The sequence below is a fragment of the Cariama cristata genome, unplaced genomic scaffold (genome assembly GCF_000690535.1).
Source record: "Cariama cristata isolate BGI_N322 unplaced genomic scaffold, ASM69053v1 scaffold18261, whole genome shotgun sequence".
Taxonomy (NCBI): domain Eukaryota; kingdom Metazoa; phylum Chordata; class Aves; order Cariamiformes; family Cariamidae; genus Cariama; species Cariama cristata.
The window spans coordinates 13,566-32,080 of NW_009600003.1; the positions used below are offsets into that span (position 1 = coordinate 13,566).

The 18,515-nt window shown below is 41.9% G+C and overlaps 1 protein-coding gene across 1 annotated transcript; it reads right to left on the bottom strand.

The window, feature by feature from the left end:
* Positions 1-4,891: 4,891 nt before the first annotated feature.
* SLC13A5 (solute carrier family 13 (sodium-dependent citrate transporter), member 5) lies at positions 4,892-15,788 on the bottom strand. The gene is made up of 11 exons (XM_009709877.1): positions 15,654-15,788; positions 14,657-14,793; positions 14,066-14,280; positions 11,896-12,067; positions 10,595-10,717; positions 9,844-10,056; positions 8,948-9,069; positions 8,558-8,676; positions 7,149-7,310; positions 6,058-6,195; positions 4,892-5,336 (listed from the first exon to the last, which is right to left on the bottom strand). Exons 1-11 carry the CDS (start codon positions 15,750-15,752, stop codon positions 5,208-5,210), a joined length of 1,629 nt encoding a protein of 542 aa, XP_009708179.1. The 5' UTR covers positions 15,753-15,788; the 3' UTR covers positions 4,892-5,207.
* Between the last annotated feature and the right edge of the window lie 2,727 nt (positions 15,789-18,515).

Genomic DNA, 18,515 nt, shown 5'->3' on the forward strand with positions numbered 1-18,515 from the left:
GTAATGGGCTACTGGGATTGTGCTGCAATGCACAAATGTTGGAGACCTCACAGTGACACAACTAGACGAAGCATTGTGCTAAAGTCATGTGTTTATTCACCCACACTGGGAAAACATTGTGAAAACTATCTGTCACTTGATCCAAGTGTTCAGGATTCATTACTACCCACTTCTTTCCATATTTTGTACAGACATTTAGGAAAAAAAAGATGTGAAGTATGTAAAAATGTGCTTTTGTGTTAAGGAATCACACCTGGATTTTGGCTAGCACTGATTTAATGATCTACTTTTTTTCTGGGCTGATTTTCACTAACTGTGCAATTCCAACACATTGTCAGCAACTGTTTTTCTTGGCTACAACCAGGTTATTGCTCTATCGTGTGGTAACACATCTGAGCTGGAAAACAAAGTCTGAATGGAGCAAAGACCGAGTTTAAGTGAGATCAGAACTCAGCCAGAATGAACCACTCGCTGCTTCAAATTCGGAGGATGACACCAACTAAAGAGGAGAGCTCCGTGACATAGGCCTGCTTCATACTTAGGGCTCAGACAGATCTCTACAGTAGGCCAAAGAAGAACATACTCGTACTCAGGAGAAAAGGGGGTGACTTCTGCATCCACATTAAGCTTGAGTCTATTTCTGTTTCAGTGCTTCTTTTTAGCTTGATGACTTCTAGATCATACAGAGAATGCTGAAAGGTTTTTCTTCTCTGTTCCACAGATCTACATGTTTAACACACAGGCAGGAAATACCTTTGTCCTTCCTTTGTATGTTTTCCTGTAGTTTGGTGATTTATGAACTCATTCACATAAATGTAACCATTCCCAAACAGCCAGTACTTTGTGGGAGTAAGTCTGCACACAGATACATGAACTAGCAGGAACAAACCCTGTATAACAGCAGCCCATATCATGATTCTGCAGATTTGAGACATTCAGCATTTGCAGAAACAGTAGTAGCAATTGATACTCTGACAGAAGAAAGGAAAAGTCAAGGACATACTACAGAGAGTGAACAGAAAATAGGAAAATATTAATTTAGCTCCTTATAGGCAGCACTGCCTGCTGTTACGCGAGCCAGATGGCTGACATACCCATTAGCCACTAGGAATCACACTCTGCCCACACACAATAAAACGGGAACTGTTCGCTGGCTCGGTGTAGCTGAGTAACCTGCCCTGAAAAGGTCCACACTGAAGACCCTCCCACGTTCTCTGTTGGCTCTAGCGGTGCATGTTTAGAAGTGGGGGACAAAGGGATTCCTTTATGCCACTATGTCCTGGTTTGGCTAAAACAGGACTATTTCTCCTTTCAGCACTTTTTCTTTCAGTTAGGTTTCTTTATAGTAACAGCACTTTCAGAAAGTGCAGTTATTTTTTTCAGACAGTGTCTGCTTTCAGGCTTGATAACGTGTGATGGTTATAGTTGTTACCGAAGTAATGGTGGGATTGGCATGCAGAAAGGCCCACATTTATGCTTATTACTCTGGGAACCAAGATCACTGATGGCTCTCTCTTGTTAAACAAGTGAAAACTCGTAAAAGCGTCGCACCTGCAGAAAAGTGAGGATGGGAGAGGTGACCAAAAGCTGACCAACGAGGTATTCCATCCCATCCACGTCATACTCGGTATAAAGCTCCAGGATCACAGGGGTCAGTCTCTCTTCTTCCATGACCGGCATCCCTGTGGGACCCTGCTTGTTCTCCTGCCTCCAATCTCAATCTGTGCATTCCTGAATCTGGTTCCCGTCAGCTCTGGAGTCCAGTTTGGGACATCCATGTGCCTGCCCTGCTGCGTGAGCACTGCGAGCCGCCGGGGTCTGCAATTCCCTGATTGTCATTGGGAAGCTCAATATTGGTTTTGTATATTTTTCCTTTTATTTCTATTATTAGTAGTATTAATACTATTATACTCTTTTTCATGGATATTGTTTTATTAAAAGTAGTTTTAATTTCCAGCTCATAAATCTCCCTTTTCTTCTCGCCTTCCCCTCTGGGGAAGGAAGGGGTTAATAGAGAGCATCTGCTGTCAGCTTTAAGTGCTGGGTCAGCCTTACACAGTGACACACTACCTTAGGACCATCACAACTTTTGCACCTAAACCAAAAATCTTTTGATGAGAAGAAAAATAAATGCCATGCGAGACGAGTATCTATCATGATACTTATCCTGCAATGCTGGGAGGAGATGTAACCTAGCTCCAGTAACATAGCACTTGTCCTTGCTTTACCCATTGTAAAGAACACATATATTTACTTAGGGCATTGGAACAGGACGACATGCATGCTCGATGCTGAAGAAAAGCCTCTTTGTGCCTGTTATACCAGAGAGTTTGTACAAGATTAATTCTTAAAAACTAGTTGTGTTTCTTGGGTTCATAATCTTTTACTCTGAAATGAATGAGACAGCTTGTCAGGTATGCCACCTGATTTGGTCCCACCTGACCATTTGCAAAGATGGAAACTTGAGTTATCACTTAGCTGAGGAAAGAGGAGGAACCATTGATATATAGGCCTGGAGGTGCTTAAAGTGTTATCCAAATCTCTGCTTTGCAAGGATTCTTTATGGTCTGTACCCTCCTGGACCTTACCGCAGCAATACCATGCTACAGTGGAAGCTGATGTAGAAACAAGTGGTCCATTGTGTTACACAGGAAGCAATCCATGCCAGAGAGAAGACAGTTCTAGTAATTTCGTATTTGCCAGGCTCTAATTCTGCAGTTCACCCATTTAAATTAAATACAAATGAATCACAGGATGTCATAAAATTGTCTCAGAAAGAAACATTTGCTATTAACAGGACAAAGAGGTGACACATCAAATACACCACAGTCACAATAAAACCAGTATTCTTTATTACCCCATATGTACGTTCCCCCTGCCTCAGCACTCCTGTAAATAAATCACCCTGTGTGACCATTGATGAAAATAACATTTGTTTTCTACTTGCACAGCAACAGAGTGAAGTTCTTCCCTAGTTGAGATGAGGGCACTTTCTCCTCTTCAAGAAACTTTCAGAACACTCCTTTCTGCAAAAGAGACAGGGAAGTGTCTGTCCTATGGCTTTTGGCTGAAACCGTTTTTAGAGGAGTTTTGATCTGCATGAATTGAGACAGGCAAGCTCAGTGCTACCTACCCATGCAAACTCCACTGTATGATACTTGCAATAGTGAAGAGCAAGCACTATGAAGTACCTGGCAGCAGTGAAATGTCCTCATACTGTGAAGTCCATTAGAAGGCAGAAGTCCCTTTCTCAAATGCATTTAGATACCTACAGATGCAAATCAGCATTAAGTGGTGACTGACAAAGCACAGGTGCTTAACTGTTCCTGGTTTCAATTTCTTCAAACAAATACTGTGATAAACTTCAGGTGGTGACAAATGTCTGTGACCAAGCCACTTCTTGGCACTAGAACTGGCCTCTTAGATAAACCCTGCAAGTGGAACAATGTTTATCCACATGCTCCACCATTCCATGGAAGAGGTATGAGGCTGCACTACATGCAGCCAGCTGGGCAGACAGGCTGCCATTAGCAGCACCCGGGAACAACAGTCAGTGGAGAGGTTATGGTGCCCAGCACCTTGAAAAAGCACAGAAGAAAAAGGCAGGAAAATCAAGTAATTCTTGAAGTAGTTTTCTGCTCAGAAAAGCACGTGGTCGTTTTGTGGATAAATACTTTCCTCACTTTTAAAGACAAAAATGTGAATATTTTTCCAGTTCTGCAAAGAACATTCACATTAATAACAAAACTATTATATATCCTATATACACTGCTATGCTAGAGGCCAGATCTTCTGGCCAGATGCTATGATGCTATAACTTCTACCTTGCACCCCTTATCATGAGGTGGGGAATCACCATGGGTGCAGAATTTGACCCTTATGTCCTCACAACACCCTTGTGAGGTAGATAGATACCATGACATGTTCTTCAGGAGGGGAAACTGAGGCAAAAAGAGGTGAACTGACTTGTGTGAGGCTGCACAGCAAGTCTGGGAGCAGAACTCAGCTCAGGCCCACAGATCTCTCCACTGTAACATACTGCCTTACCTCCCACCTAACTTCATCTCCAGGGCTGAATGAAAAGCATCCACGTACCACTGACAAAATACACCTAATGAAACATCAATTTTTCTGTAGACTACCTCTGCTTCAGAAATGACATAAACAGGTGATACAGAACACTTCTCACAGGACCTGAATTCCAAAGTACACAAGGCAACTCACATTGTTGTCAGCCAGAACAAGCCCTAATATCTGGGCCCCTAAATTTTTATAAAGCCTTCAATTAGAGTCTTTCTCATGCCTTGTTTCCACTCCAAAATTCCAGAGTTAATTAATAAGGCACATCAGGGGCTAATTCAGGAACTTTCACAATAGGTGTGAAGTCCTAGAGGCCACTGGTCATTTCCAGGCTGGCACTAACAAAACACTGATTGGCATGTGAAATCACATTCCATGGCCGAGAAAGGGAAAGGCTCCTGGCGCTGCCAGTGTCACAGTGCAAGAAACACAAAGCCAGCCTTAACTCATCATCGCCCAAGACATCAGCTGAATCATGAACAGCATGGAATTATGTTATCTCAACCCTCAAGAAGGGTGTATAAATGCAGTGAGATTAGGGAGTGAAAACAAGGCAACAGAAAACGTGTTGGATGTCGACTTGGAAGGATTCCACCATGTGGTTGAGGCCTTACTAAAACATAACATAACATAACATAACGTACTCCTTCTTTCACTAGACAAGTGACAACAGCGATTTCTCTGTACAGCTCCTAACTTGTGGATATAAGTAATAGTTAATGAATTTTCAGCCCCTGCCTGAGTGCAGTGTTCAATGCTAATGATTTACAAGTACATACCAGTAATATGATAGTTCAAACCACTTGATGTAACAGCCTGCCCTCTCTTTATTTCAAGTTCGAAAAATTCTAAATCTTGACCTTGATTGGAGGTACAACAGATCACTTGATCGTACTTCAGATCCAGACACATGATCCTTAGGGTTGTGTAATTAAACAGCACTTTTGGCTCCAGCATGACTGGAATAAATTTGGGTTGGTTCATGCCTGAACTGATGTGTGACTCCCAGAGGTAGCAATCACCTGACACTGGATCTGATGTGGTGATGAGACTCTATATAGGGCTTCGGGCAATTGTGAGTAGTGTTAAGGGTCCTCTCCTTGTTTAACACATGAATTCTTCACTGCTCACTGGTTAGTTGTGCTGTTTGCCCAGGCTGGGAATGTGTCCAGTTCAAACATAGGTCTTCCCCATGTGTTGATGGCCAGTGTGACACAGAAGACTCCAATGATGTTCATCACTATTCCAGATCTAACCTGTGAGGGCAAAAGTCCAAACCAGCAACAATGACCAAACACCAGCACAGCAAATTGCAGCAAGGCCTATTTGTACATACACGAGAAAGATACGGTCAAATAAATCACAGAAATAGCCATTGTGCTCACTGCCCTATGTTGCTTACGTGGAAATACCAGGGAACACACTGTGCAAAGCCTTTGAACACTTTGCTATATAACTAGTTGCTCTTATTAGTTAAAGAACAGCTTCCATCCCCTTCAAGTCTTCACTTAGAAAACCAATAATGTTTGGGTGTTCGGCACAGAACCTGGCACTGTGTGGGCTGGCAGGCAATCAGAGGACCAGAGCCTAGGGCAATTGATTGTTACCTTCTGCTTTCAGCTCCAGTGGAAACCAGGCTTCAGCTACACTCGCCAAAGCCCCAGAATACTGGAAAGCACTGACTGCATTTTAACCCTTCAGCGTTTAAGAGACATATGACTTGTCAGTTTTTAATTTCAATTGGGCTGGGCTATATGCTTGCCAAAGCCTGTGAGAAAGGTACTGTTACTTCGGGGATGCAAATCTTTATTGCAATATTAACACCACCTAAGAGAGGGGCACAGAGTGGTAGTCACAACCCGTAAGATCTTCCTGGTATTTTGGAAATACTCGGCTAAGAAAACTAAACTCTCACCATATTTCAGGATAAAGGCAATGGAGATCTTCAGATCAAAGACCAGGCAAGTATCATCTTACCATATCTAAAACACGGATGTGGCCATAGGAAAACACTATCGCATTTGGCGGTGTTGCAACAGGCAACATGAAGGCAAAGGAAGCACTGAGAGTACCAGGCAGCATGACATACAAGGGATGGATCTTGACAGATGCAGCCTGCAATGAAATGGAGAGAATATCACACTGGAGGTGTTCCAAAAGAAAAGCATAAAGCACATTTCCAAGACCAATGAGACACACAGGCTCATTTAGTTTCCTGGTATTATAACACCAGAGTAATTTCCAAGCATTTTGTTCTGAAATCCACACATACTTAAAGATAACTTTGCTCTCACTTCTTGTCCCACAATACTTAAAAACAAAGCTTGATTCTTTCTTGTTGCTTTTTTTTGCTCTATGGTATAATTTGGAGTTCTGGTCAAATTTATCCAACGAGCTTTTCTTTGACCTTCAACTACACTTTTGCCAGGGTAACACAGGGATGGGATTATAATTACTAGGCATATGGAGTAACACTGTTAGACGTTACATAAACTCTGTGGGACTCAGAACTGAAGTGCCAATTTAAGTAACTAATAGCTCAGCACCTTGATTGGGATAATTTTACTTTGAAGAAATGGTCTAGAACAAAGCAGTTGTGCTTTCCAAATTAAAGAACAAAGTAATCTATTTTTTCCTTTATGCTACAATTTCAATTCTGCTCAGAAAGGGCTGCAAAACTTAACAGGTTTTCCTCCCTAAGTTTTAAAATTGTTCTGGCTCCCTATGGAAAATGATACATTTCTAATAATTGGGTCTACCACTTTCTGAATTCTAGCATAAAACCATGAAGATGAAGGAAGAGATGAATAGAAAGTGCTGGATTTTGTTTTGGTTTGGGTTTTTTGTGTGTTTCTCCAGTTCTGAGTTGATGGTTCAAATACAAAATGACCAGAAGTAACTGATGTTTGTTGATCTGTGTTAAAAGGTGACTCTCACTTCACTTTCTCCAAGGCCAAGGGACACACCTTCAAGACAATAAATACAGTACTGCTTTGTCCCTAGAGAGAGACTGTCAGTTTAACTCTGATCTCCCAGTTGATAGGGTAAAAGGATGGAAGTAATCTTACCATGGATGAAAAGACAGGTAGGAAGAGGGTAGCTGTGGCAACGTTACTGGTGCATTCGGTGAAGACAGCTATAATAAGCGAAAGTACTGTTGCAATGGCCCACGGTGGGATAGATCCTAGTGGAGTCATTTGATGACCCAGCCAAGCTGAGAGCCCAGAGTTCTGACAAGAAAAAAAGTGTTTTTCAGCGGGGCTTAGAACCCCTGGCTCATGAACAGGGAACTCATCTTATGTATAACATACCTACCAAATAATGCTAAGTGACTCCTGAATTGTATAAACACCATTCAGGAAATACAATGATCTGTCACAAACACTAAAAGAAATTCCTTGCCAACTAGACATAATACTGAGTCCCACTTTCCTGATTTTTCTGGAACTCAAATACTTGCTCACAGTTTGGTTACAAAGTTATGGTTTTTTGCTAAACAGAATCAATTATTGCTGAGATAATTGCAAATAATGTATCACTCAGAAGTTTCCTGACATTATTTTCTAAGGTTTCTGAAGATACTGATGCTGTATGAATGCTCTATTGTAGGAACATAGGCAGTGATTGACTCAAACAGCTTACAAAACCTTTGACTTTGGCTTCTAATGCTCTGTAGCTTTAGTAATGTATGTATGATGTATGTAGATGAATGTAAGGCCCTAGAGCTTTAATTTGCCCCGTGCTTTAAAACTGCCTACCCACAAAACTTAGATATGAATGTGAATTTTCCCAAAGCATGGCACTGTTGATAGCTAAGGCTTGCTCTGATGTACATGCATCTCAGCGATGATGAAGGAAACAATATGGTTCATCTCAAGATTCTTTCCTGTTTGGGAATTCAGCTGCCTTTTCTGTGAATTTATTAACATAGGATCAAACCATGGGCTTACGGAATGCAGCATATTGCTTGGCAACAGCCACTGACAAGAAGGTCAAGAAACCCCATTGTATACAATTTTGGAAGATATCTACCCACAATGATTTTCTTGCTGACCACTTTAGTAGTGGTTTGGATTAAATCTGAAGACATATATCCTTTAAACAAACCTCAAATGGTTCTGAAAATCTTACAAGTGTTATCTATACTTCTATTTTTCTAGCCAAGGCTGGGGTCGGGATGATAACAGAAATAAGAAAGGCTGCTTTTCTGGTCTGTCCAGCCAGTGAGGATCCCAAACTACTCAGCAGCCTCCAAGAGGTAAGACAAACTGAAGACACTTGGTCAGAGCACACAAATTCCTGAAAAAAAGGCAGAAACATTCATCTCTCCTCCCAATATCTGCTAATTTGGATCTGCCTCCAGATCTGAACATCTCTACCGGGTTTGGCTTTGGGTGCATGCCCAGTAATACAGGACTAGATAACAAACCAGGGAAGTTCGCCTTTGAGTCAGAGAAAAACAGATGTCAGGACATACTGCGCTTGCATCAGCCAAAGCAAAACCTCCTCCCAGCAGCAGCACAATGCTCCAGGGCATCTTCCTCTGAACCACATTCCAGTCTAGGAGCGGGGCTGATAAAAATGGCTTTTTTATATCTGAAGTGAGAAATGAAAAGCAAAACATGTTTTAGGAGAGTGAAGACATTTTGTCTCCTGTTCTATAAGATACTAGGGAAGGCAGATGCATATTACTGCCTGCACAGAGTAAGGGTAATACACCTGAGCAGGGACCGTGCTCCAGCCCTGCCCAAGATGTGAGGGAGATGAGCTACCCTGGAGAACTGCATGCAAATCCAGTATATGTTTTTGCCATGTTAGCTGGAGCTGGCTGGCTGTTTCACAATGTTACAATTCCTCTTTTAAATACCTTCTTCAGTCTGTTCAGGGTCAGACATGCTTGGATTCCAGCCTATGAATTTGGGTTTATTAGCAGGAAGGATAAACAGTAGCAGGGCAATAAAAACAGCAGGAGCAGAATCAGTGATATACCTAAAGAAGAGAAGAGAATACAGCTTAGAAAACAGACATCTTTCTCCTAGAAGATGGCTGTCTTCCAGCATTGCAGTCACTGTGTTTGTCATCCTGTTTGGGGCTTGTACATTAGCAAAACGGGTCATTAGTTCATGACTGAGGTCTCTCAGACCTGCCACAACACAAACACAGTAATAAAAGAAACTAGCTACAATACACATTAATAACCAGAGTCGCAGATGACAAAGGCTCCTGGGAGCAGGGTTCCTTCTTTGTGGTGAAGCCAAGATTCAAGAGTTGTATCTCAAAGAAAGATGTGTAAAGAAATGGCCTGATCGATAGTCCCATTGTGCATTTTATGTTCTTAATATGCCACAGACGTTATGCAAAGAAGCCATTTAAAGCACCAGATCAATTTCCCAGTGAGTTCTAAGCTATTGTTTAGAGGTGATATTACCAAACATTCAAATGACACCACAACTGATTGGAGCTCATACAAACAAAATACTAATGTGCACATCAGTGTGACTGAGACCAGTATTACAGAATTTTCTCCTCCTTTAGGAGGTTCAGCTTGCTCCATGTCCCAGTCTCCAGCCTTCACTGCAGTACAAACTGTCACACAACAGATCAGTTGATGATCTCGCGCACAAGCGATAGGATCAAGCCCAGCAAACATGAACTCAGATAAGGTTGGAATGAATGACCCTGCACTCAAAATGGAATGTAAGAGCAAGGGAATCTGATTCACAACCAAGAGGGTATAGGATGAAAAAAACCCTAAAAACTTACTTTTCTCCTTCTGGGAAGAGCCTGGTGGCCCAGCCTTTTACAAAGCCTGGGTGTCTGGAAAACCACAAGAGAACCAGCAAAACAAACATTAGGAGGACATTGAATTCAGCATAAGAGATTGGGCCTAATTTCTTCATTTCTGCCTTCAGCACGTTGTATGCAGCTTTTTCTTTAGCAGTTCTCTCTGTCCCACAGCCCCAGCTTTTTTTAAAGCTTTAAGAAAAAGGGAGAAGAAAATACTGTAAGTATTAACATACTAGAGGGATTTAACATGCTTGCCACTCTGAAGCTGTCACTCCTGGGGACAGACACAGACTACAGCAGAGGCCAGGAACAAAGAAATGACAACAGTGTCAAAATATTTCATGGGGATATGCCAGTTCTCACAGAAGAATGGGGTCTATGAATGGATGTCTCCGTCCAATTTGGAGCAACCTGGGTCAAAAAACTCAGTTTTGAATCAAGGGTAGCAAAGCAGATGTGCTAGCTTTCCTAGGGTTGAAATTCACAGATGTGAAATTGAAAAGTAAAAAGGCAAATCTGTCTGTACATTAAGAACGTATAAAGCTTTTGCCTTAGTGCAACTCCCATGAACACGAAAGGTTTCCCGACCTCAAAAGTTGCTGTGAAATGGAACTGCTCTCTGCCACAATTAATAACTTGTCAGTGCATTTGTTTTATCGAGACTTCTCAGCAAGCTGGTTTGCATTAGCTGAGGGGTTTACACAATATCATGTAGTTAACTACTCACTTGAGTCCCATGAAGGAGCACTGTAACCAAAGCCAAGCTAGTACCAACATCAGAATCATGTTTGGGAATGCAAACCCAAACCAGGAAGCAAAATTCACGATATCGTTATTGTTGGGGTATAACCTGAAAAGAAAAATGCTTTCTGTACAAATATCAAAACACTTAGTAATCTACTCTCCCTTTAACATGTGCTAGCGACAATTATACGCGTAAATCTAGGACAATCATTACAAGTAAGCATAGGCAACATCCATAGCCTAACTGAAGTCAATAGGAAGGCAGCCTGGTTTTCAGAGCAGAACTTAAATGGTTCTCAGTTTTCTCTATATTTTACTTCAATGCATATAGGAACTTATGTTGATATTTTAGGTCTCAGTAACACAAGTGCTGCTGAAAGATCTCCCACACATTCTAGGTACCTTTCACTTCCAACATGCCTGCTCATTTATCCCAAGACAGGACGTTCTTTCTTCCTCCCCATTCATTCTAGTAAGAGAGCAATAATTGTCTTTCCTGAAATTAATAGCTGCACTTCTGCTTACTTCAACAGAAGACAAAGTTGCTAGTTGGCTTAAAAGAATGAAGCCAGTGTTTTAAGAACAGCAATTTTTATTCTGCCCTATGTCCACCAATGATGACTGGAGGAAAAATATCAATAGCAAATTCCCAGCTAGGTGTTAAAACCAATGGGTAATGTAGCAGCTGAGGCTGAAGTACCCCCAACAGAAGGAAGCAATGTTGAGGGACTGTTGTGGAGTCTGCAAGATTTCCACTGTAGGTTAGGTTGCATTTAAATCAATTCCCAAACTCAGTTTAGCAAAGAGAGTATTTTGTGGATAACTCCTTTTCTTTACAAGAGTATCTGTACAGTTTGCACAGCCACAGCATGGAGCAATAACATTATAGGAGAGGCTAAGCTATTTTTAGCTCTCTTTGGTGTGCGTATGAGATGAGTTAATCATACATTCTTCTGATGCTCTTCACTGCAGTTCCTCTGCTGATGCACTGCATTTCAGTTGAAAAAGAGGAGGCAGAATAACCAGTATCTCACGATCAACCAGCTATCTGCCGATGACCAGCAAGTATTTCCAAGTTTCTCAGGAAACCTATAATACTGGCACATAGCTGCCTAAAAAAGCCTTAAGCAGAAAAATGAGGCCCATCACTTCATACACATTCCTCACTCTCAGTTCATCACTGGTTATTGCTTATAGTTTCCAACTGAAACTGTCATCTAAGACTAGTCAGTTGGTCACAGAAACAGTAAGATAGTATAAGTAAAAGAAACATCAAGGACTTACTGATTCATCTGGCCTTTCAATACCATGTTTGGTCCTGTTCCGGTCAGTGTTGCAGTTCCTCCAATGCTGGCAGCATAGCATACACAAAGTGTCATTCCCTTACATATACGCTTCCGCATTTTCTTTTCCTCAGAAGATCTGGGGTCATCAGGGACTTGACCATTGCTCATGACTAGACACAAAGAACACAACTTGCCTCAGATAAAGGTAGGGAGGCAGAGAGCTCAGGACAGGGTCTGCAGGCTCAGTGCTTCCAGTTTGTGTGCGTCACTTATTTTAATTCAAAAAAACACAGATAAGTCCCTAAATATTTTGGACTCATGTTCATGAGGAGCTGAAGAGAGAGGTTGACAGTCTGGGTCTACATGATCCAAGGATGCTGTTGTCCGCATCGGTGCCACAGTTTCTCGGCAGTAATAAGAGAGAGGCTTACCACCAGCCAGATATTGTAGTCACTGGATCCACTCCAATACCACAGTAAGAAACCAACTAGCTTTAACAGCTGTGAATATGGGCAAAAAAAAAACCCACTCAAAACCAAATTCTTGTCTGGCATAACAGTTAAGATCAATGTGTTATGTCAGTTTACATCAACCATGAAATTTTGCTGCTGTGTCCATTGTTCTCTGAGGTTAACAGTCTAATCTTGAAGTCTGACTGGACTGAGCAGGACAATGAATTTATGGCAATTACAACCAACTCAACAATACCAAAGGATAGGTTTTGCACACATTTATTACCTTCACTTCATGTTAAAATAAATTAGTCAGCAAAGCCAAGTAAATCTTTCAGTCAGCAAAGCCAAGTAAATCCCTCTAAGCGGATAGAAAATCAGCAAAAATATTATTACTGGTCTTAGAGCAGAAGTCTGGTTTGGGGAGTCAAGAGTCAACATTAAAAAGAGCATTTGCAAATACAAAAACTTATCTTTAATACAACTGTTTGGAAGCTAGAAATGAGCAACTTTTTAGAGCACTCTGTGACCAAGTGGCATTCTTGTGGGCTTGTACATCTTTCATAAACATGGTGTTTGCGCTTTGCACAATCATAGTGCATTCTCCCTTCACAAATGAGGTAAGAAATAAAGCAACCAAAAAGCAGGGATCATGGTTGTATCTAAACTATGCCTCCAAGGTCCAAACAAATACGGCAGTTATCAGTCAATCTCATAGCACAGCAATGTCTGGCACACACAAACACCCTTCTTCTACACTGGCTCCATGGACTTGTAAGCCAGAAAATGGGCATGGTGTGTGCCAGGCAGAAGGCTTGAAACGTGGGATGCAGTATGCACTATCAACATTTGCACTCATTCTTGCACACAGTCACACAGAAAATCATGGCAGATCAACTGCTAATTCATGAAATTATATCTCCATGAAAATCCCCAAGACAACCCTTCCTCCTCTGAAAGAGAAGGGCACCACAGATCTGATCTTTAATAGTATTTAATAACATAGCCCTCTGTAACAGCCCAGCAGAGCAGTGAAATCAGAGGGACTGAGTTTGTGCACGTAGTTCAAATCAAGTGAAACCTACTGCAGAACCACAGCATTGACAGAAGGACCTTGTGGAGTCAAGCATCAAGGTAAGATCACATTATAAAGTGTTCCAAAGAGTAGTTTATCTACTGTGAGTCAAATGACACCAGCTCCTCTTTTCCATGTAGCTTTTAAAGTATTCCTCTTTCCTCTCCCCACCTCCACAGACAATCTTGTCAATAAAGAGATATTTATTACCCCAAAACCAAAATAGTTTGCATTTGCACAAAATTTTTCAAACATTCCTACGTGGCTTAGAAGCTAAATCCTCGCTGATAATCACATGATATAGAAAGTAGGATGCTGAGGGGGTTGGATGGTACTTCCCACAGGATACGCTTTTCGCTTCCCTGAGCAGGCAGTTAAGTCTAGGGAAACTATGGGAGAGTGACCCCAGCTTGAAAGAAGGAACATAACAATCTGCATGGGATCTAACACTAAGCATAACAAAATGGCAGCTACCAAAATTGGAAGATGTTTTGTAAAACTTAGATGTCATGCATTTAAGGATTTTCAGTCAGGTTACCATCCTCTTTCCTTGAAAAGGGTACAAAGAACTCCTTCTGGGTCAGGGAGCTCTGAGCATAGCAAGTTCAGTAGAATCAACTCACTGCTGAGTGGGTCCTTACCATGCACTGAAGTAGGATCTGATGCATTCTTTTCCTCCAGCTCAATCACTGTATTTGTTTGCCCGGTTGCTTGTTCCATCATGGTCACATCATACTCTGTGTTGTCCATTTGATCCAGGACAGCCTGGACAATGGGAACCATCATAGCAGTGGTGGCTGTGTTACTTATCCACATGGACAGGAAGGCAGTGACTACCATAAATCCCAGCATGAGGCTGAAAAGAGAGAAACAGGCAGAGGAGAAAGGAGGAAAGAAAACAGATGCTGCTAGGCTTTGTAGTCACTGTAATTTAGAGAGTAAAGATGTGTGTAGCACCCAATAATACACTGAAGGAATCCCAGAAAGCCCTTTACCTTCTTAGTCTGTCATCATTTTGTCCCCAGTGGCAAGCACCTAGAATTTAGCCAGATGCTGGTTTTCACTAGAGGACAAATATACTGTTCCTGTTGCCAGACTTCACCTCTGGAAACTCTGTACAAGTGCAGCTAAAGGGGTTCTTGAAGGTTCCCTTCTCTGCTGACTGTTAAACACCATCCCTAGGCCTCTGCTAAATTGACAGAGGCAAGGAAGAAGCAATGTAATATTCTTACAGTGCAGGTTTCACCCCAAGAATCAGCAGGACCCGCAATGCAATCCTTTTGTGAAGATTCCACTGTTCAACAGAAATTGCAACAATCAGCCCTCCAACGAAGAGCATGTTTGTGTCATTTAGGTACTGCAAGCACACCTGAAAGACAGAGAAGGTAGGTCAGTGGCCTAAATGTTGCCTCTTGCTAGCTTCACTAGCACATTTTGCCTTCCATCATCTTGAAGCCATTTACTGCACCAGGCCCCATCCCAACATTGGCAGAAGGGACGGTTGCAGCCTCACAGCTGCCTCCAGTTTCCTGAACCCTTGACCCCCTGTTTAAGTGCTGAACTGTCTAGCGCAGGGGCTCTTTGTGCATCATGAACCTTCTTTTTGGATCATCAGAAGTTAATAAAGTACAAAATTACAACAGTTTCCTAAAACATTGTTAGGGACTCAAAGTATTGCATAGGAACTAGAAATGCTGAGCTCCAAAACGGATTTCTCAGCACCTTTAGGAACCACACCTGCCCTTACCGCCGTGCTGGCCAGCAGTGAACCTGGGCTACAGTACCTAAATACAGCCTCTCTCTCTTGGACTAAAGCACTAGCACAAACCACCAGAATGAACTTTGGAGGGGACACAGTGTACTTGCTCGCATCATGCTGTCAGAAGAAGTTTGTCCCATGTCCCAGAGGATATATCAGCACTGCTCTCTCATAGGATGGCTTATGAACACAGAAGCTGCTGGGACCAGTGGGATGCTCTCCAGCAGGATCCACTCCCAGAAACAGACCTTCCTCTCTACCACCTCAAGCCCCACACCCTTAACATTTTGGGCAACTGTGTATTTAGTTCAGCATCTTCCCATACAGGACCCCTGAACACTGCTCAACATGTTCAAAAACAGCACCACAGAACTGAAGTGCTTTCCTATCAGACTTGTTTGCTAAATATTGATGGGGGATCAGAGCAATGGATATCTCTGTATCAGATCTGGATTGAGCAAGTTCCTTACTGATTTAGAACTCTGAACTCCAAGCAGAGGGAAAAATACCACAGGCATGAGGGAGGTAACAGCCAGTGGGATCACTTCAGTGCACCAGTACACAGCCATGATGATGATGATATATGCACATTTGGCTGCCTGCAATACAACAGAAGACACATTTAAGCATAGAAAACTATTCTTAAAGACAAGAAACACACTGGTAGCTCTTATAAGGGGCCCAAACACTCCATTGTCTGTAGCTTAAAAAGTTATGCTGAAATAGGTAGCAGAGACATAAGGATTTAAACTTGTACTTTTAAACCTTTTTCTGAAGTCACTTGCATAAAAAGATCTTTTCAACCACAGTGTTTGTTCTATTGCACCCACACAAAATGTAGGGTGTGAGAAAAACAAACCTTCCACAACTAGGTAAGTACACAGTTTGGAGTGTGCAATTACCTCTTGGCAGTTGAGGTAAGCAGATTTCACATCTAGGACCCAAGAATTTTTAACAGTGTTTGTAGACTTGGGCACTTCTATTTTGAGTTAATTATTTTTAAATGGATGGCCAAATTTCCTAGTGTGGATAGTTAGCTTGTCTGAAATTCACAAGTCTTCAATGTGTGCCCAGTAACACACCTCAGCCCAGAAACTGTGTCGCTGAATTATTTGAAAGTTCTTAACTTTTTAAAGTAACTCTTAAAGTAAAACTCTTTTACCTTTTTTTTTTTTTGGTGACTAAGCACATTAGAGGTATTTAATTGCTTTCCTAAATTATACTGTGATTTCCTACTAAGGGGATTCCCTAGATTAGAAATATTGTAACATGTCTTTTTATACTGTTGATCAGGCATTTCTGTAACCTAGCCTTCCTTGGTTTGTACTTTCAAAATTTTAGGAGAAGCAAGCATTCATTAGCCAACAGCAAACAGTGTTTTAAAGCTTAAGTCAGTGTTCTGTAGTTCAGAATTTGCTCATATTTAGTGTATGTGTTTACAGGGTTTTATCCTAATACAACAAATGGGACTTTAGTGCAAAAATAAATGGTGTTACAGTGCCATTTAAAAATTGCTGTAAGGTGGTATTTATAAACAGGCGTGTATTTTCCTTCATTTTGTTGAGAAGCTAAGAACCAGAAAACAGCCCTGTAAGTAATCTGAATTTTTTTTCAGGTTTCCAGGAGATTAATTGCAGCACAAGTTTCAAAAAAAATATTTCTTCAGAGACTAACAGATATCAGACAGATTCTATTTAAGTCTCTTCCCTTAATAAATATGAGGTGAGCTCATGATACATTTTATGCTGTACCACAGTAACTAAGTGCTAGAACTGACTGTGGTTAATCTGTTGCCAGTGTGAAAGACAAATAAACAACCCTAAGTGAATAAAATTCACAATACAAAAGAAACACTGGTTTTGTAGAGTGGAGAGCAAATAATTTATGTGAAGTTCAAAAATACAACCATGCTTATAAATTAACTCCAACAACCACAGCCAATTCAAACAAACAAGGATCTGGAATTAAATATTTATCTGTATCTATACCTATATCTGTCTGTGATTTACGGGAACAGTCACAGCATGTTTCTTCAGTGTGTCTGTACAGTTGACAGGAAACACAGTGATCTGCCTTTTCACTGAGAGCTGGAAAAGCAATGACTGATGGAAATGTTACCCCCCCATTGTGAAATACTGTAATTTCCCAGATTAGATTGATGACACAATATTCCTACAAATACCAGAAAACTGAAGACACCTTTTTTTTTTTTTTAAGGGAAATTATTTTTCCTAGTATTGATCAAAGTAGTGCCTAATAGTCAGGAATTCCCCTTTCTATAAAGCACCAGCATTCAACTGAAAGGTAGGGCTGATATTACTTAGACGGGTAAACAAGAATGGCTGGCAATTCTGTTTATAAATATGCATGACATTTTCCTGTACTTTAAAATACACTGGGCAATACAGGTCATTCAGAAGAAAGATTGTTTTTAGCATTAGAATAGCCTCTAAAGCTCTAGTAGGTTAAAATACTGTAAAATGAGCTTTCACATTTTGCCAAGAAGGCTACAAGACATTAAAGACCAAACTTCACTGGGTTATTCCAATTTTATGCTGGTATAATTCCACTGAAAGCACAGAGGTTGTGCCATCGCCATCACTGGAGCGAGATGGATGTGACTTGGAGGATATTGCATTTGGAACCCTGTTACGACCACTGCATAACACACAACGCATGGGTTGACTGCACCGCTGATGAAGAATACCACCCGGCAACACTCCTTAAAGTATCTCAGAGCCCAGCAGCAGAGTGAGCAGGAGAACCCAGAAGTCCTGCTTTTAGTCCACTGCCATCATTACTAGATAATGCAAGACACAATTCCAGATATGCAGGCCAGCTATGCATTCATCTTTGGCCCCAAAAGAATTGCACCTGATTTGTAAGGTGGGTTGGGTCCGTTGGGAGCCCCAGGTCCTGGCAGTGGCACAATGAATAGAGATTGGCACAGAGCTCCTTCTGCAAGTTCAGCTGCCTAGCACCAGCGTCTGAAGATCATTTGGGGGTGAAACTTGCAAGACACGTTCCTGAGACCTGGGACTGAGCAGCTAATTGAGCTGCACAGAAATGCTTCAGCGACGAGGTGTCAGGAAGGGTCTGCCTCGGTTCACCTGAGGAAGCGGAACGGCCTCGGGAGGGACCGGGCACTGCTTGCTCAGGTGGCGATGGACGAGACCGGGTGGCCAGCGCTGCACAGAGTGTCTGGGGCATGGCCTCGCCTGAGGCGGGCAAGCAGGCTGGGTGCCTGGCAAGCCTGGACAGGGCCGTGTGTGCCTGGCTGGGACAGGGGCTCTTGGGCAGCCGGAGGGCAGAGGGGTGGGCTCCTGTGGGGT

What these genes read in the sequence shown, in the direction of transcription:
- SLC13A5 (XM_009709877.1), bottom strand. Translation starts at nt 15,752, where the DNA reads ATGGCTGTGTACTGGTGCACTGAAGTGATCCCACTGGCTGTTACCTCC. An exon ending in TTGAAAGGCCAGATGAATCA is followed by an intron (nt 10,718 to 11,895) that starts GTAAGTCCTTGA and finishes TTTTCTTTTCAG; the next exon opens with GTTATACCCCAACAATAACG. An exon ending in TACCTGTCTTTTCATCCATG is followed by an intron (nt 6,196 to 7,148) that starts GTAAGATTACTT and finishes ATTTCATTGCAG; the next exon opens with GCTGCATCTGTCAAGATCCA.